Here is a 21,070-nt window from a genome sequence, read left to right as displayed (position 1 = left end):
CACAGATCACGTTTGAATTAAGTTGACCATTCGTCTTTATCTAACACGACGTTCTATTATTCCTCGTATACCTCAGTCGCCGATGAATTCTGTTGCGTTGGACTTTTTCTTTTATAAGGTTAATAAAATTCAGTATTTTGGTCATTCAATGATAATCACCAAATTATTTTTTTCTCTTGAGAGAATAATGACATTGACAGATTAACTTGATATTTTCAAGCTCGGTCTCTCATTATCGACATACCGAGATAGTATGTATTTCGCCTGTCGACATGTCCATTTTTACAAACTCTTTGACCTTTAATTATCCCCAAATACGGAGGATGAAAAGATAACCAAACACAATATTCGTTTCGTACTTTATTTCCACCGTGACAAATACCAAGGAATGATTAAAAGTTTCACAATGAGTGAACAGATTGGGATTATCTGACGTCAAACCTGTATACTGACATGAAAAGGGAGACAACTTATCAACAAGATAAATAAAAACGATCCTTGCAGAACAATAAAACAATTTCATCTATTATGTATATATTACGAATGTATGTAAAACATATTATGCTGTAGAATTGTTTCTTTAGAATATTATTTAATGTTTAATTTAATGCTCCCTGAAATAATTGGCTGTATATATATTTTGCGATATAAATGAAAAAGACCAAGATTGTCAGCGTAAAGTTGACTGCAGATATGATACAAAGAGGTTCACAAAACAACTTATCACCTAGAACGACAGAGATAGAGAATTGTAGAGAACAACAAAACAACGACCAATATGTACCAAATCTAGATCAAAATTTGAAAATATTGATATTTTCCATCGCAAAATATGAATATTAAAGTGTTGAATATCAGGTTGAAAAAGGGAAACATATCACTAGTTAGTTAAAATGTTTCATAGGCGGGAAGTTGAAAAGAGATTGAGAAATTATCTAAATGTCAAGTTGTCGGAGGGTAATATTCGTGATAGTTTCTTTGTGTTGACGAGCCACTTTCGGGAGGGGCTACATAATTATCGATATCCAGAGATTACCGAACAAAACGGATGTTTAAACGACTTGAAACTTGTTCCAGTTCGACGGTGGCGTCACCAGGTGACGAGTTAGCCGTTCTGACGCATCCTTTCCATCATCCGGTTCATCATGCTTTGTAAGTTTCCCATGTTTCCAGATATCGACATAGTGGGCCTATTCCCCAAAGTATTCATCATTCTGTCCATGTTCTCGTGCCCAGCGATACCTACCGAGAGATAAAAATACATTTTGAAAACAGAATGCAAGGCCTTATGAAAGTGTAGCAAACAAAGACAAATTGGAACTCGAGCATGGCGATAGAGACAAAATTAATGGATTACACTACATGTCCAAAGATACTCCGGGCTTTTTTCAAGATAACGAAATAAAATCTAAAACAATACTCTGTTTAAATCAGTGGCTTAGTGTCTCTTCCAATTTGTTAGGTAGATATTTCCCAGTTCTGGATTGGTATCATCCGACTAGGAGGACTATATATATATATATATATATATATAATATAGTTAATGGCGATACACCAGTGATAATATAAAGAAAATAATTAAAAAAAAAAAAAAAGACTAGAAAAAGTTAAGTTAGCATTTTGCATAACGTTTTCACAGCTTAGCTGCTCCTCAGTGCAATGAAACTATGCAAAGGATCTATGACGTCATATGTATTGTCCACTTATTCGTGACGTCATAGATGATAAAGGGTCATAATATTATTAAATAGGTTGTATACACCTATTGAATGCAGTTCAAGTCCCGCTTTAACAGTTTGAGTGCTATATGCATTTGCGACAGAGGCCAATCGGGTCAAAAGAGAAGCAAAGGAGAACGAAATTATCAAACTGTTAAAGCCGGACTTGAACTGTACGTAGTTTTAGCTTGTACTCTACATTTGAGCAATGGCGTATTGATTAAAAGGTGCGTTGAACTGTAAATCGTGTGAATGACACGAAAACCGTGACGAACATGTGTTGCAATAATAATAATAAAATATAAAGTATAGAATACGCTCCTCCAGCGTGTCAAAATTAAGTAATACGACCATCGTATATTACAAAACGATCTTATTATAATTCATGTAGTTATTGAGATATAGTCCAGGTGATACATATTTACTTTTGTGATAATTTTGGTCGTATGTTACATATGTATACAAGTGACTGACCAGATAAAGGTGCACCTTTTCTCCCACTAAGGCATTGGATACAAACGGATCTATCTATATTATGTCAAACAATATTACAATATAATAAAAGAGTCCAGTGTTGAAGAGAAATGATGTGGATTATCGGATGTTTTCTTTATTATATCATCATTGTTGGAAATATAATATAGGCTTCCCGTAAATTAGTTTATCATCACGACTACAGAACATTGAAAAAATATTTATATTACAAACATTGTATGCTAACATGTAGTTGTATTGTTGGAGAATGGTCACATCTTACAGGTCAGCTGACCATATAAGTCAACCGGTTATATCAACAACAGGCAATACCAGTTATATTACCATCACATCTTGTCGGTGTGCCATCGTTGATTCATTGGGGTTGGTGATTTGCTATTGACATTGGAATAGCTTGTTAGAAATATTGCAGAAATAGTTTGTGTCCAAGGTTGTGTTTTCAAAACATTGAAAGCTTTCGATCTGTTTAACGACACCACTCACTTTAGCTACTTTGATTTTAACAATTAAACACGATCAGCTGCGTTTGTTTTGGCATTAGACATTTATTCTTTTCGACTTTTTTGTTCACTATGACTTGGTCCTAACAATATTCTCTGTTGTTGGGCCATTAGGAGCAAATTAATTCTTTTTGTCATGCATAGCCATCATTTTATGAAATTCTGAAATCTATTTCTTGGAATATCATTTCATATCAATTTCCTTCCTATGGTACAATATATATATATATATATATTGTTACATGTGTGAGGTGTAATTCTAACCATAAATACACCAAACATTACCACAAAGACCCCTGCGACATTCCATTTTTTAATGTAAACGGTCGTAAATGTAACATTCTCAAAGTTTCAATACATATTGTACCTGCTTCCTCCATTCCATATTCGCTATAACCACTAAATGTCGACGATCTCATGTTGTGTGAGACTATATCAAACACCGACTTTATATTACGTCAGCTGTTGCAAGGAAGTTAAACTATCAACAAACGTCTCGATTGAGCTGTTGGATCGATTTCTAGTGCACTCTTTTTAAGGATATCTAAAGGATATGCACTTGCGAAAAGGTCTGTAAATCAATTTACCGATTAGATTTATTTTTGAAATTTATGTATTGTAAAAGTTCTGATATATTTTTATATAAAGTTATGTAAAGATTAATTTTGTACGGAGTATATATTGCTCAGCCTCACGGTACTCTTGTTAAAATTGTCATATTTATTATGACCCATTGTGAGCTGACAAACACTATTAAATTCATGTTTTCAATCACAATAGCATTGTACGTGATGGCGATATGTTGAAAATGTGGGTGATGCAGGTCCTAGTCGATATATACTCCCTTCGGACACATCGTTCAATGATTCATCCCTTATTCTGATCACTATGACGCCTGATTCATTTTCTGTACGATTCTATATAAGGATAAGTTGGTCGTGCTGACATCTCAGCTCCTCGATTGCTAAATCAACGACGTAAATCTTGTTCGTTCCAAACAGCAGTACCATAATTTTATTATCATGATACTAAGATGGCTAACTAGAGTACAAGCTGTAAGAATCCTTTTGAATGAAAACTCCCCAATTCAACTCTCCTTCATTATTTTTGTCGGAGATTAAAGAGTGTTTCAGATTAATCATCTCAGGAATTGCTATTTTTGCACTTACGTTCAGCTAAAGGGTATTCACGGTATTGCATCAGGATTAATCGTATTTAGAAATGGTCTTCACCGTATTAACACGGCATCGCTGAAGTTATCTTGTGTAGTGTTCTTAGGTGACAAGCGGAGACCAAAACTGATCTACTGAGCCAACTGAAGCCCGATAAACATAGTTGTGTGTGCTGGGTACTGTACTGATAGCGCGGTTATGTTTCCCTTATTTCATTTTATCACAAACACTTAATACTGTTTAAAGTGGCTTTAGTTGTACTTCCTAAATTTTGATTCAGCTTGGTACATAACTGCATTCTCAAAATGTAAACCAACGTGTCTAAACTTAACTGTATATAGAGAGAATTCCAATGTTCTGTAGGATTCAACAGACGAAGCACGGGTTGGAAAGTTTTAATCTAAAGTTTCATTCGCAGCTTCAGATATTACTTCGGTAAACAAAACGATCACATGTTCTTTTGTATCATTAACACGGCGTAATTGCTGGTGGTGTTCTAAATAGCGACAGCTATTACCCCCTTCCCTCTATGATGTCAGATTACGTGTTTGTTTCTCAGATGACTCTTTGAAATTGATGTACGATATCAGGATAACTATAAATACAAAACGCATTTACCAAGACTGTTGAATAGCAGGAACATTTAGTAATTTGTAATTAAAGAAGATTGATTTTAATTGCTTTACTAACGATCTCATTAAATGTTTTGATAATTCCTTATGTACAAATTTAGAGGTTTGGATTGAAGAGATTGGAAACATGTAGGCCACGTAGATCTATCATGGGAACTTACCGGTCCATATATCTCATTTATGTTAATGATAACAGTAGGCTCCTTTTATTTATGTGCATTTTAAGGGAATGGATTTTCTTTAACTATTACGCATTGCTCGCTGCTACAAACTCTTTAGTCAATGTTCGCATTATTGTTCCCTACTATTTTATGAAAAAAATCAAGACGACCTTGCAGTGTTCATGAAGAAGTGTTGATGTTTTCCACAGATATGTCAATGGTATTTGAGAACTTCTGTTTCAGAAACAGATTGGTTATCTTCTGTCACGACGTTGCAACGGTAAAGCTATTTTGATAGTAGCGTAATACCTCAATGTCATGTTCAGAGTCCAAAGACTCCCAGGGGGGCAAACACGAAAGGTCAAGTGGGACGGTGTCATGGGAGACATTAGGACAGAATCGAGTGGCTTTTTTTTTAAAGAGAATATATAATACATATATTCTTATATACATATGTACTGGACATTATTTTAAAATTATTCAATTTTGAGTTATATGAAGTCTATTGAATTTTGGGGCTCGTGCATCTGTTTGGATTTCGGACATTAATTACGACGCGTTCGCTTCCTAGGCTTCAGTTAGCATGCCCTTAGCTGTTGGTCGCATGCATTTTTAATCCTCTTAAAAAGCGCACTTTACACCGTTCGCATGTGCAATGTAATTAAAAAAATTAAATGGTGTCAAATGACGATCAAATGGAATAATTATAGGTTTTCTTTTATAGTTATTTATTGTCAGATTCATAGATTCACAGTTTTACATTATAATTATTGAAGGAATTGTAAGGCTCGTAAATTTGGAGTGCAAGTTCATGTACGGAAAAAGTTCTTGTATGGTTTTATCATAATGCAACTAATTATCATGTAGCATATTCATTACTATGATTATTAGGCGTACACATTCATATATGGCTTTATCGTTACATACGATATTTGATGATTCAGTTTATGTACGTCTCTATCATAATGTATATCATTTGGTGCTTGACTTTTTTAAATGATTTTATGATGCAATTTGTTAATACGTATGCAGGATGACGTAGGATCAATATTTTTGTTTGAAGTTGATACGTGTTATGTTTAATTAAGTCAGGTGTTCTTGCGTAAATATTTCATAAGCCGTAATGCGACATAGGAGATTGATTCACCGCCAAATCATTTCAGTCTAATTATTAATAAGGACGTTAATCTAAGCTAAATGCTGAACCGAATGTATTTATAGAAATTTCACTTACCAATTCTTTTAACTCTGTGCTTAGCCATTTCTTCAATATCTGCATCAAAAAATAACAAACAGTTAACATTAATTTACATCAGCTTAATGTATTCGAACACAGGTGACTGTCCTTTAAGGTATAAAATGGTTAATTCTATTACAATTAAAACTAAATAGATATATAACAATGTCAGTGAATATTTTTTTCAAATATTTAAACGACTTTCAATAACCATACATTTTTGTTCTCGATATTATAATGTTTGGCTGTATTAATGAATCGAATACTAGAGCAGAATTTAATGATAACAATAAAATTGACATTACAAAACTTACCACTGCCTTTCCATATATGTTGGAATGGCTTAGTTTTCAATTGTGTATCAAGTGTATAGTCTGTGTCGTAGTTTGCTAGCTTTCTTTGGAAATCTTTTGCGATTGCATCCAATATTCTTGCCTCCACATCTTGTTTGGTAAGGGTCCTCACCGGACTGGCGTCCAGCACCACGAGAAAGAGGCTGGCGAGACAGACACAGAGTATAGCGTTCACGTTCGGCAGTGGCAACATCCCATAGGATTAGGTGAGCTGGTGAAGCAAAAGCAAGCAATTTATCTAAATGTTTCCTGTTTAAAGAAAACAATCACACTTGCCCATCGACACAAAGATATTGTTTTGTATCGATAGTACTAGGAATACGTTTCATTCAGAAACAGAACTAATGAAGATCGAAAGCAATTCCGAATCTAGTGAAATTTAAGGAATTCTATGCATTTGATTAATAATCTTCACAAAACAATGTGATGGATGTTTGGAAACTGTGACAATCCTCTGTTCAAATACATATCATTCCTCATCTTCTTAAGATAACAATTTGATGAGTGTAGATTTGATGTTCCTTACAACAGCGGAAGTTCTTGAAAAGAATAAAGGAAAAGGATGCTTTCAGCATATCTGTGAGAGACACAGCTTGAACACAATAGGCAGGAGTCGATGGTCTGCGATCCCAATTTCAGATAAGGAAATGAAAACGTGGCATGTCAGCAAGTTACAAACACGTAATAGAAGACGCAAGAATTCGTTGACTGACACCACTAGCCATTTCAAAGAAACAAATTTGGACTAATATAGAAAATGTTATTAAGCTTCATTTGTTTAATTAATTATGTGATATTTTTTTGCCGTTATTTCAATTAAGCTCTTATCCGGATTTGTATCATTAAATAACCGAAACAACTTCTTTGTCACGTTATTAATAGTAATCAGTAATCAACATACTGACAACAGTTCGTGAAGATCTTGTGTCAAATATCCATAGGTATATTTCTTATATTTTTTTCCCTTATTGTTAGTTTGCTTTATATTGTATGTTTCCTTGTGATAGTACAAAACTGACTTTACAGTGTATATTACAAATGATACAGCTACCATACGGTTCATTACAGGTTTCCGTCTCCATCACACTCCCCATGATTACTTGACTATATTAGGTGATATTCTAGTACTATATAATGACATCAATCATCTTCACTGGAACATCTAAACATAATTGATTACAGTCATGAACTATTCCTCAATACATCGCACGAGTAAGGATCAAATATTCACCTGATAAGAATAAGCCTAATCTGTATCAATAAGCGCACACTTATTCACTTCAATGTAACAACACTCGATATAACCGTTGTCATATTAAACGCATTTACTTCTCAATCATGATATCATTACAACATTCTTAGTGTCATTGCTGCCGAGAAAGTCATCAGGACCAAGAAATAGACAAGCATCCAATTACAAATGTATGACTTCGCTGCCGAATATCTTTAGCCAAACTGATTTCGACACAGAGGTTTAGGCAGTGAGGTTACACCAAAAAAAAGGACATGATCATGCAAAAATCCCGTTGGGAAAATCAAACCAGATAACATACTTTCTGTGTGACCGGTAACATGTGAATATTGTTAGCAAAATATTGTCAATGGCATATATAACACCATTGTCCTGAGTGATGTAGGGAAATTAACTTTGTTTTATGTATACCGTATATATTGATTTAGAAAACCCAAATATAGTTATAAAGACAAACAGCCATAGGATGTTGTGATGGTTAAAGAGCAACCCACAACATCTCCGCTGGACGTTTCCTGTGTATTGATATAGGCGGATACGTTAAGGGCAGTGTGAACTAGCTCTTCACGAAGCTATATAAATAAAGAAGCTAGGAGACAAAACATTTGAAAACACTTCCTTTCATTATGGGTATTGAATGTTTTATGCAAAACCAACCATCTCTGTCCCTGGAGGTGATATACACCCACAAAGACTTTCAAATCAACACGTCAGCAAAGGAAGTTAGATGTATGTGGCGAATCATATTTATACAAAAAAATATATTATAATATCGCGAAAATGTACTGAAAATATAATATTGTCCCTTTCATGTACACTGTCCGTAAACAATTATTAACATTTTAAACTTCTCAAAACTATATGGTTTCACGTTTCAAAGCGCTTCCTGTCAAGACTAAGATATACTAGAATCACAAACGCTTCATGGATGAAAGAATCTTGCCAAATTTGTGAGTTTTATGACCCACGGATCTCATCTTTCCTCATGCGGAAGTAGGATAAAGTTCAAAATAGTTAATACAGGAAAAATACGGTTTTAAATGCTATTTGTTTCGTATCCACTGGAAACAACCCAAACTTGTTAAGAACTATTAGCATAGGATGGATATCTAATTGTATGCACGTTTTGTACTTGGTTGACCTGCCAGGGGCTGATGGACAGGGCCCTAAGTGGCCAAATTGACTCAAATTGCATAACTTTTCTCAGGAATAAAGGATAGAATATAATATTCTTCCTAAATGAGAGGGTTTTAAGGTACTGAAAAGAAAATTATAAATAAATCGCAGACATGGTACAGAAGGAGAGATTTCTGAAATACCGGGAATGCAAAACCTAAAACAAGTTTCAGTATTTTCAAATACAGTAAGAAACGTTCATTTCGAAACTGCGATTAAGCCCATTGTTTTAGAAAAATAAAGACTTCTTTATGCTGTGTAAAATGCAGAAACACGTATAGGTTACCAAGAATGTAAGATATTGCAAACAAGTACTTCATCTGATAGTTCTTTTGTCGGTTTCTGTGTATGAAGGAAACTCTATTTTTTTCTTACTGTATATTATAGAGATATGATCAACTAAAGAAATTTGGACTAATTCATCAACTGTTCTCAGCTTCTTTGTTTTTAATTAATTACGTGATATTTCGCCGTTATTTCAATTAAGTTCTTATCCGGATTTGTATAATTAAATAACCGACACAACGTCTTTATCACGTGATTTATAACAATGTGTATTCAACATAACAATTTAACAATATCATTATTATATTCTTAGTGTCACTGATACCGAAAAGGTCATCGGGCCAAGAAATGGACAAACACGAAAAAATTGAACGATCAATGTCGAAGCACTCACATACCGTTTATAACTACAGTGCGACCATAAGTAATTTCTTGTTAATCAGACTGATATATTTGAGGTAGTTTACTATTTTGAATATGATAATTTTTACATAAGTTTTTAGACTTGTTAACGTTGTTTTAGAAATATATCCCGGAGGCTTCATATCGTTGCAGTAAATAGTAGGTGTTGTACGACAAACTTATACCACATTAACTATATTAAGCGTCTGTCAATGTCTACATGCTGCAAGAAAAATATATCTAACGATCAACGAAAAATGAATTTTCTTCAGTTAACACATACTTGAAAAACAATTAATTATAGACATATATTATATAAATCATCCAAATCTAAATGTATAGCTTCAATGCTGAATAACTTTAGCAAAATTCATTTCGACAAATAACAATAGTACATGACCATATAAAAATCTCGTAGGCACAATGTTACCAGACAACGTGCTTCCTGTTTGACTGGTAACATGAGAATATATATAGTCAGCAAAATATTATCAATGACGTATATAATGCCATTAATTGGAGTGATGTAGGCAAATGAACTTTGTTTTATGTTAGCCGTATATATTGATTTAGAAAACTCCAAAAAGTTATAAGATAAACAGCCATAGGATGTTGTGATGGTTAAAGAGCAACCCACAACATCTCCGCTGGACGTTTCCTGTCTATTGATATAGGCGGATACGTTAAGGGCAGTGTGAACTAGCTCTTCACGAAGTTATATAAATAAAGACGCTAGGAGACTACATTTGAATGTGAATCCTTCTGAAAACGCTTCCTTTGATTATAGGTATTGAATGTTTTATACAAATCCAACCATCTCCGTTCCTTGAGGTGATGGACACACACAAAGACAACCTAATCAGCAAGTCGGTAATGGAAATTAGGTGGGTGTGGCTTATCTTAGTCGTACAAAAATTTGTATTATAAAATTGCGAAAATGTATTAAAAAGTATAATGTTTACTCTTTTCGTAAACAATTGAAATTTTCAACTTTTAAGAATTATATGGTACCATCTCCAAAAGGGCCTAATTGGCGGAGCTAAAAGGGGTCAAGCCGTCTGAAGTTTCAAAGCGCTTCCTGTCAAGACCAAGATATGCCAGAATCAAATATGCTTCACGAATGCATTGGTCTTAGAGTACTTGCCAAATTTGTGAGTTTTATGACCCACGGATCTCATATTTCCTCCTGTGGGCAAGGGGTTAAGTTCAAAATAGTTAATACAGGAAAATAACATTTTAATGCTGTTTGTTTAGTATCCACTGGAAACAATCCTAACTTGTTAAGAACTATTAGCATAGGTTGGCAATCTGATTGCATGCACGTTTTGTACTTGGTTGACCTGCCAGGGCTGATGGACAGGGCCTTAAGTGTTCAGATTGGCTCAAATTGCAAAACAATTCTCAGAAATGAAAGATGGAATATAATATTCTTCCTGAATGAAAGGGTCCTAAGGTGCTGAAAAGAAAATTTTAGATAAATTGAAGATATGGTACAGAAGGAGAGAATTCTAAAATACCGACATTTCAAAACCTTAAACGAGTTTAAGTTTTTCAAGCACAATACGAACGTCCTTCGAAAATGGGACTTAGTCAATTGTTTTAGAAAAAAAAAATTTCGTGGGAAATGTGGGAATATATATATATAGGTAACTAAGAATATAAGATATTGCAAACAAGTACTTCACCTTGTAATGCATTTGTCGGTTTTTGTGTATGAAGGCAAACTCTAGATTTTCTTACTGCATATCTATTCATAGCAGGAAGTACTGAACTTTATTTGGAAGATACCTGGGAAGGAAGACGCTGAAATGTCATCGGCAGTCACATTATAGGCACAAGGAAAAGGATACGCTTAAGCCATAGAAGTTAGCTATGATGGATATGGAAAATGATATGCAACAGCTTGATTGAGGCATGGATCAGTTTGTTGCGTTAAATCAATAATGAAGATGCGGAAAGTGTCGTTAGAACCTATGATTAACTGTTAAACAATGTATGATATATCCATGGAGATAGTATCATGCTAACTAATAGTTAAATAATCTATTCTGCATATGCATATACGTAAGATATGATATTGATGGCAAAGTCCAAAATATGCTAGTTCGTTCAACATTACTATATTAATACCTTGACCTTAAGGTAGAATGCCTTGAAAACCATCAATACAAATACAAAGGGAGAACACATAAGAAGATGAAAATAAGCAACCCGGAAAGCCAATCCAAAAGGATTTCCGTCTGTTTGCAATAGATGATCAAACACGTATTCGGTTGTGATTCAAAAGATAATCTATTTGCAAAATTACATGTACTTATTTTCTGCCATTGTCTCAATGTCAATACAAATTTTAATGTATTGCTGGAGATGTAAGGATATTGAGGAAATTAATCATCCATAGCTAAATGTGCAAAGAGAGAATGACGTGAAAAGATTAATTATTTCCTGTGTTCATAGGTTTTTTTTCAGAATAAAGACATGATATTTGAATCTGAAAACGTGCACGTTTGATATAGCTGATTTGAGCATATAAATCAAGAACCTTGACTTGACATAATGTCTGATGATAACACACAGAATTGAATGCTGTTACAGAAGACAACGACACACGGTACTGCCTTTTTCGTTATACACTTTTATATTTATATAATGCTGTATCATTATACATGAGCCTAAATGTACGTTAATACATTATTGTACACATATACTGGATCGTACACGTATATAGGATCGCAAACTTATACAGAATTATACACATATATAAGATCGCAAATATATACAGAATTATACACATATACAGGATCGTACGCTAATACAGAATTATACACATATACAGGATCGCACGCTAATACAGAATTATACATATTTACAGGATCGAAAACGTATACAGAATTATACACATATACAGAATCGCACGCTAATACAGAATTATACATATTTACAGGATCGAAAAAGTATACAGAATTATACACATATAAAGGATCGAAAACGTATACAGAATTATACACATATACAGAATCGCACGCTAATACAGAATTATACACATATACAGGATCGTGCGCTAATACAGAATTATACACATATATATGATCGCAAACGTATACATAATTATACACATATATAGGATCCAACAAAATATTCTTGTTTGTACACAAACACGGTGTCGTACACATATACAGTATCTACTTATATATATATAAAGGATGTTTCACATATACATTTTACTAGTCATAAAGGATCGTATATATATAAATGAAAGTTTTAATTCTTGTTGGTACACATTTTTGCCGGTCTACGAAAGCTCAATGTATAGCAGTATACTCGAAGCACACATAAAATTATGACATCCATTAATCTTTTTACAGGATGTCCCCTTGAACACATGCAAAGTAAGAACACACGCCCAGTAAGCTGTTCAAAAAGATCTTTTCCGGAGTTACAAATTAAGACCTTTACTTTAATGAATCAAGATTTACAAAGCATGTCTTGCTGTTCTTTTTCAGCAGAAAATTGTTCTTTTGCCCATATTTTGTTCTAGTTGTATTGAATTTGAGATTGGATTATGATTCTGTTGTCATGGCGGTGTTTTTATTATTGTTTGTTCAGTTTAAAACAAGTAAAACGATTCTTTATTGTTATTTCTCATGTTTCTTTAGTATTGTTATTAGATAACGTGCTGATTCTCGTAAATTCCGTATTGACATTATTTATTTACAAATTGAGTAAGGAAATGTTATGTTCAAAGTTAATAAGATACATTTTCGAGGTATAATGCAAAATTTCGGGAGTCTCACATTCACTTTTCTGTTAATAGCGTGTTTGACTGGAGAACCAGATGCGCGGTGACCCAGTCAAACTAATTGGGCCAGTATGCCGCTGTTTTGGAAATATTCCACACACTATATAGCGGCATGTTTTACAACAAAAAACATCATGGAACATTTGATGCAGAGCGTGCTTCTATGTATAACACTGAACCAAGTGTTTAGTACAATGACTTCAAAGTATAGTATATACTTGAAAGAGAGCGATGTTCTATACTTTGCATTTTAGTTTTGACATGACGTATTTGAACACAGATATATATAATTGTTTTGTTTTTTCATATGTGAAACAGTGTACTGGAACTATAATGAATTTTATCACATTCATTTCAGTTTAAATCTACATGCACTGTCGCTATCAATGATAATGGAAACATGAACATAAATGTACGATGTATAGCTTACCAGGTGATGATGGTGTGATTGGTTTTTTAAATTATATCCATTCGAACGCTCCTCCCACTTTGATAATCATTCATTAAACGTATCCCGAATATAAACAATGATGTTTATCGACACTCATGATCAGTCAGGAGAGAGTAGGTGAAGGCCGACATTACTAGCCTAGTGTTATTTGAACTCGGAGAGGTTAAATATATAACTTTTGTAAACCAATCTGCTGATAAACTCTCACACAGACGTCTATATAGATACATGTTATCTAAAGCAAACAGTAATGAAGTCTAACATGAATGTCTGTATGCGACATTAATGACTGACTTTGTACAACCTTGAACGAGATATTTGTTATGGATTAGAGCTACATTAAATATAGCAATACTTTATCACTGTATATTATTTCCATGAATTTGTATAATTACTACTTCAGGCATTTAAAGTTATATTTTTAGGTTGTTTCAGAATTAGCGTATCACTTTAAGTTTGAGTAACAATTAATCAAACCTTATGGTATGTTTTAGGAGCTTTAGTTATTGTAATCATCACGAGCTTTATTCTTGGTTATTGATATTTATTGCTCCAATTTCAAGCAGACGCATGAACATTTTAAGACGCCGCCTGAAAAGTCCGTGTTTCTGTTCTGTGTAAATCATAATTGATTATGTTACGGTATATACTTTACACACAATTTGTCTGCTATGACGTTTAAAGAATTTACAAATCAAGCTTGTTGTTTTTCTTCGTGTTTGCAGTTTTTTCTAGTGTTGTTGGACAGTTAAGATTTTAAAGGCAAATCAAAGCCATATCTTTATTTTTTGGCGGTTAAACACAGGAATTTGTTAATTTGATTGATTGAAATCATACCATCAGGACGGAATAATATTATCATTAATGAGTCATATCGTCAGTGAATAGATAACTTTCAGAAAAAGGAGAAAACTTTATGACATATATATTACACTCATATGGCAAAGTTTAATTATGTTTTTTCACGAGTTTTTATTAGTTAATTGTTAGTTGGTATAATAGTTTCTTTTAAATTTGTACAAGAATTATTTTGAAATGGTGATTGGTTTTGACCCGGAATTGAATCCATGATATATCTCGTCGTTTTAATATGTTTGCATTTGTAGCATACTTACAATAAATAACTGATATAGGTATCCGAAGTGTAAAATAAGTGTGCAACAATTGTTCAATATCATAAGACTAATATTTCGCGTTATGAGCATGTCCAGGAATATTAAATTTCGCACATAGCTATGAACTGGTGTCCATGATATATGTTGATGTTTGTCGAGCATTGTATTTGACACTCTGTTTTTACCGCAAATATAACGAAATCGAATCACGCTTGCTTGTTGTCAACTATTCACTACACCCGTCTCATGTCAAAATTACATATATACATGAGATTATTGCCTTATCAAAATTAGGAACGTCATTTTGTTAAAATTCGGTTGAATCCAAAAGAACAAACAACTTAAAAATAAAAAGTTCTCTCAAAATATTCGAATTGAAATATTATAAGGGAAAACGCAATTTCTGTTAATGGCTTAAACGCCAATCATGTAAAAAAACGGTAGAAACCTGGCAACGCAAAAGTAAAAATGACTATTCAAAACAAATGTAATTTTAAAATCCAGTTAAAGAAATCAGCTTCTTTCAATTTTGATAAAAACGCTTACCAAGTAGAAAGATTAGGGAGATATCCAGACATAAGTAAAATTAAGGGGAAAACAAAAGTTACAATATTACATCTTGTATCATGGCACAATTTTTTTTTTTAGATATTAAGTTACGTGGTATTATCATTTATTTAATAAAGATATTACGGACACATGATCCTGCCCAAATGACACATAAACGAACTTCGACAAGACATATGATAATGATCCATATATTTTTATTAGTTTATGGTGCGAAATATCAAGGGTTGTAAAATCGAAAAGAGGAGTACGGGGAATTTAATTCCAATGCTCGTTAGTTAAATAGTAGTGTCATTTGTTTTAATCGGGTTAATCGGTTGAGAATGTGACTCTTCGATGAACCAAAAGAAGTTTACCTTTCAGGAAATCATGTCTTTATTTCCCTGGTATTTTTCCTTGTTGATATTTCCAGGTTGGGATTTGTTTCATTGTTTAATTTTGGGTTTGAATTAGCGACTTCATTGTGTTGAATTATGTAGATTTGCGGCTGTAGTAATGCTTGTAAACTACTGTTTCTATCAAATATAACCACTAAATTGCCCAGATAACCCTCGTTGTTTGATGCATTACAGACCGGTTATTAAGCTTGACGATGAGGAAGGCTGATGATAACAAGCATATGATTCACATTTCTTTCTCATGTCAGTTGCAGGCTAAACATGATTTCAGTGCAAAAAAGAAAAGAAATTAGATGTAACATTTCTGGTGAAATTTATTGTTTCAAATTACATTCCATTGAAACTTATGTTTAAACGAATTTTTAGGTGAAGAAAGTAGCCTTTTTTCTCTTGCAGAATGCACCTTTATCAGAAGACATCGTGAACCTTTTTCACATAGCATGATATGGAGAAAGCTGTGATGTTGACACCTATTGTTTAAAGCACTAAGTCCTTGTCTCGAGTGCCTTGGTTATGGTACTAAACAAGCTCCATACACGTGTTATAAAAAAACTTACACCAAAAGTTTAGTTTCACTAAACTGTCGAAGAGAGAAAAAAATATGATTTCCGTCGAAAGTTTACATCCATCTGATGCAAATCATCATGAATACACTTCCTTAAAAAGATCTGACGGTGGCCAATAAAGGGTTATGTTCAGATGACTTTTCAATCAACCAATCAAAACGCGACTTACTTAAGTTTGTTAAAGCCTGTCTCTCCTCGACTCTTTTCATACTGAGGAAAACCACCTTTATTACCAGTTTCATCGTTTTACTTAAACTTGCACATGCTGTTCGAAAGGCATACGAGTGACGAGTTTTGATTTGCTAAAACATTCCCGCCGTATTTTAAGTATTGAGGTCATCTAAAAGTGGTATCTAAACGGCCATCGGCAAATCTTCATAACGTAGTGTATAATGATGATCTGTATTGCCATCAGATTTGATTTTACCATATCGTTTTGAATCCAATCATCACTATGTATAACGTAATACAATTACTAATCTCTTCTAATTAGATAATGCACACTCTCGAATACTTTTTATGTGTCCTGTGTGATCTATTTACCAGTATAGCACACTCTAATCCTCTGAGTTGCTGGTACAATTCTGCCATTTTATGGGATTCTGTTATTCGATTTGTAATTTTGTCCAATTGAGGTTCCTAGCAGATAAAACATGATTATCATTTCCCAAATAAGTAGTAAAATTAAATGCATTAGTGGGAGGAGACAGTGAGAGCGGCCGATTGTTTATTAAATGTTCAAACAAAACAGGGGAAATTTCTTGATTACATATTGAGTTATCAAACGCAAACTGTGTTTACCTAGAATGACTATTCAGTTATTGGAACGTATCTGTGTTGAAATGTGCGAGTGTTGAAAAAGACTAAATGAAAGTTCAGGGACCTGTTGACTGGTACAAGTTGCACTGATAGTGTGTAGGTGTAGAAAATCCGTGGGCGGTTTAACGGACTACCGGTAGCTATTAAGGTAAACGAGAAAACGGGTGGTAATTACGAGACCGCGTGTTTGCGGATATCATATTTGCGAAACAGAGAATATGGTCGATCATTGTGAAAAGGTGGATGGACTTCAGCGGATGCCGACTTAAACAGTGCAGGTGTTTTAAAGTGTATTCCATTCCATGTTGAGCAATCGAGAATGGTTGCAAAGAGCGTGGAAGAAAAGATGAACGTAGAGACACAGAGAACGTAGGTGATAAAGAGATCCCGTATCGTCAATCAAGATGGTGGAACGACAATGACACTTTATGCTATACAAAGTGTGTGCTGTGTTCAATTGGTGTAAACATTTGTGAAATATATTTGAGGGGTTAAGTTAGTTCAAGGGATAATGTTTGTTGACTTACGGCCTAACAATTATAAATTAGCTAATTTTCATCTACATAAAATGTTGCAACACACCCATTTTTACTATCTCTATTATGGTCTGGATATTCAGTTATAACATTTTCAAAAAACAAGAAAGCTAATACCGACACGTTAACATATTTACAATATATTCACTGTGTTTTAATGTTCGTACTTTTTCTTGAACTTGGTTTAAGTTTACAGCAGTAGCTGAGGTCGTTTATCTACTGCTTTTTTTCGAGCATTTACAATACAACATATTACGACAAAAGTTTCCAGAATGTTAAGCAATTTCTGCTTAATCGACGTCACCCACCATTTTATGTCAACCCTAATAATGAATCTACAAGCCATAATAACAACAACAAAAAAAGTGTATATTCCAGATATTTTTCAAATGCAATTACATAAACGAAACTTTAACCTGCAATCTCGTAGTTTTTACCTCATTATTGCATAACGTAATGTTTCACAAAACTGTATTTCTAACTGTTACAGCATTGATAGTAACCGATTTCTATTTTACTCACCATTACGGCAATTGAAGTGTTAATTGACAGAGAGACAAGTATATTCCCACTTGCTCTACTCTGACAGATGTTTATGATAATCTCACGTCAGTTATTGCAGAAAAACGCCTCACCTTGATACTAAGGAAAGGACTGAAGAAAGATTCCTTATAAAGAATATGTTATGTAATAGTCGTAAACGTGTTAGTAATTATAAAACCCTTAAGATGTGTTAAGAACAGACTTTAGCAATAATAGCAAATGAATAAACACTGTTGTTGAAAATGCGCATTATGTGGAAAGGTATTTCCCCCTAAGTATGGTGATTTATTGAAAAGTTTCAAATGATGTGATCAACAAGCTACTTATTGCCCGACTCGATAACCAGAGTATGTTGTATTCCTTCCATCACGCTGTCATCCTTTTAATATATCGCGTTTAAATCACAAATATATACATGACTTCTCGCGGGCGTGAAAGCTGATGAAATAATCAGGAATCAGTTAAGCATGCTTTAATTTACAATATTAAATGAACAATTTGCCAACTTCAATTAGTTTCTTGTGATATTCTTTAATAACTTATTCAAGTTGATTACACGTAAACCTGAAATAATGTAAAAGCGGAAAAGTCATTCCCGATTTGCAATAATTATTACTGTAAACCAATTTAAGTGAACGAGTCTATCAGTATCTAAGTAGACTGTTTGACAGGATTTCTTATATTCTTTCTGTACGGTGTAAATCAATATGTATTAACTATCTAATTTGATGTGTGAAAGATCACAAGAGGTACATTTTCATTATACTTTTAAGCATAAAACAACCCATTTGACACGCTATCATCTACGAGAAATTACGGCAATTGTCGTAAATAATAATAATAGGAAAACTAAGGAGGTTGATTGAAAAATGTGGGAATTCTGCATTTTATTTTGAATATTTTTTTCTGTGAATTTTCCTGTATTTATTTCTTGACTGTTGGTTTGACTATGTACTGTTGGGTTAGCGCAGTGAAGTATTTGATTTCGTCATGATTCAAAGCAAATAATAAAAATAAGAACAAAACAAAATAGCGCGGCAATCACACGTTTTATCATATCAACATAATATAATGTTTTAGATATGTTGAAATGACAGTTTTCTGTAACTTAATTCAAATGCATTTATAATATCTTCTTTCAAATGTTGAAGCATGATCGAGACACTAAGTATAGCTTTCCAACCGCTTTGATCACAAGACGTACTTAATCTGACAAAGGTAAACAAGCAGACTATGTTACAAAATGTACCCATTACCAATATGAATTTGCTAGGAGCTGATAACAAGTTCCTTATAAATTACCAATCTGAATTTACCAGGAGCTGATAACAAGTTCCTGATAAATTACCAATCTGAATTTACCAGGAGCTAATAACACGTTCCTGATAAATTACCAATATTAATTTGTCATGAGCTGATAACATGTTCCTTATAAATTACCAATCTTAATTTGTCAGGAGCTGATAACACGTTCCTGATAAATTACCAATATTAATTTGTCAAGAGCTGATAACAAGTTCCTTATAAATTACCAATCTTAATTTGTCAGGAGCTGATTACAAGTTCCTGATAATGTACCAAACCAAAACGTACCTCAAACATTTATAAATGCTTGACATTTTCGATCTGTTAGGCTTCCATAAATCGTGTTAATCATATGAACGAAATATACTATTTTATTTGTTTATGTTATGTTCCAAAATCATTCTACACCGGCCTAAAATAACCGATGTATTATTATCACGGACATTTTACAGTCTACTCTGCGATAAAAGTCTGTCACTAGATATAGTATGTTTAAATAACTTTCAGCCTCCTGTAAAACACGATTGTAAAACAAACAGCAACTGGAAAACTATCGTAAACATATGTAAGTAATCAAAACAAACAGCAGACAGCCCAAACATAACAGAAAATCTGAATTAATAGCTATGCTTAATATGATGAAGCTGAGTTATTCTGGATTGTTTTAAAAACACCTATATTGCATTAATAGGTTAAATGATTCATAAAGTTGAACGTTATTTAATATTATAATAGTTAAGACGGTGGATTATTTATAATAAAACCATAATGTCTTACCTAAATAATGTTGTGATATTATCCAGGAATTTAGCTGACTGAGTTCAGCATAACTTCCTAGTTGCTTGCGTTGCAGTCCAAAGTCCGGGCACTGAACCCACGTGAGGAGTAGATTATAAGGAGGGGGATCACGATCCCTTCACTCACGTATCACTCGGTCACGCGTCTATTTCATCACCCTGGATTCAGCAGCTGAAGAACTCTCCACGTTGCATCATCACCGTCGAGTCGTGAAATGGTCCTACTGAACCCATGTGGGCGTCCTTATATTCCTGTGATTACACCTATGTGATGTGATGCTGGCGGGAAACTCGATAGCAAACTGCCAATCAAAATAGGCCTATTTGCACAAGCTCGAGAATTACCCCCGTGTTGTACTTTCTGTACAGGTGTTTTGTTACATACGTAAACACAAGGGAAGAAACACCTTCACCAACATGATAGGGTGGAGATTTAATTGTATTTCCGATAAAAAAAGACATTGGATGCAGTTATGCCCTCATAGATAAAACTGGTTCGTTACTGGTGCGTGAGGAAATGTCAAATCTCTAATCTATCTAAAGGCCGTTTTAATTCAATGACTTGTAAAACATTACTACTTAATCATTATGATATTTCAGCCTGTCATCGTCTTTGGAATACCAAATGCAAGTGTAAGTATATACAATATTTGGTGATTTGAGTGCATATACGACAAAAAGAAAGAAAATACCTTAACAAACAAGTACACGAGACCCGTGAAAAGAACAACGAGAAAGGGATAAATAAGATCATTTTGCTTCATCAACGACACCCGAAATGTAAATTTTAG

At 33.7% G+C, this 21,070-nt stretch overlaps 1 protein-coding gene across 1 annotated transcript; it reads right to left on the bottom strand.

Annotated features, from left to right (window-relative positions):
* Window positions 1-347: 347 nt before the first annotated feature.
* LOC132548938 (uncharacterized) lies at window positions 348-20,467 on the bottom strand. Its single transcript, XM_060212845.1, has 4 exons — window positions 20,260-20,467; window positions 6,230-6,479; window positions 5,913-5,951; window positions 348-1,242 (listed from the first exon to the last, which is right to left on the bottom strand). The coding sequence occupies exons 2-4, from the start codon at window positions 6,459-6,461 to the stop codon at window positions 1,106-1,108; spliced, it is 408 nt and encodes a 135-aa protein (XP_060068828.1). The 5' UTR covers window positions 6,462-6,479; window positions 20,260-20,467; the 3' UTR covers window positions 348-1,105.
* Between the last annotated feature and the right edge of the window lie 603 nt (window positions 20,468-21,070).

Source organism: Ylistrum balloti, unplaced genomic scaffold (genome assembly GCF_031769215.1).
Source record: "Ylistrum balloti isolate Yb309-2 unplaced genomic scaffold, AGI_CSIRO_Ybal_v1 Utg369618, whole genome shotgun sequence".
In the NCBI taxonomy this organism is placed as follows: Eukaryota; Metazoa; Mollusca; class Bivalvia; order Pectinida; family Pectinidae; genus Ylistrum; species Ylistrum balloti.
Note: the sequence above shows the minus strand (reverse complement) of the source record. Positions and strands in the feature narration are given on the sequence as shown.

Excerpts from the sequence above, each read along its gene's own strand:
- LOC132548938 (XM_060212845.1), bottom strand. The coding sequence starts at position 6,461 with ATGTTGCCACTGCCGAACGTGAACGCTATACTCTGTGTCTGTCTCGCC. Across the intron at positions 5,952-6,229 it reads ACATATATGGAAAGGCAGTG|ATATTGAAGAAATGGCTAAG; the intron begins GTAAGTTTTGTA and ends TTTTTGATGCAG. Across the intron at positions 1,243-5,912 it reads GCACAGAGTTAAAAGAATTG|GTATCGCTGGGCACGAGAAC; the intron begins GTAAGTGAAATT and ends ATCTCTCGGTAG.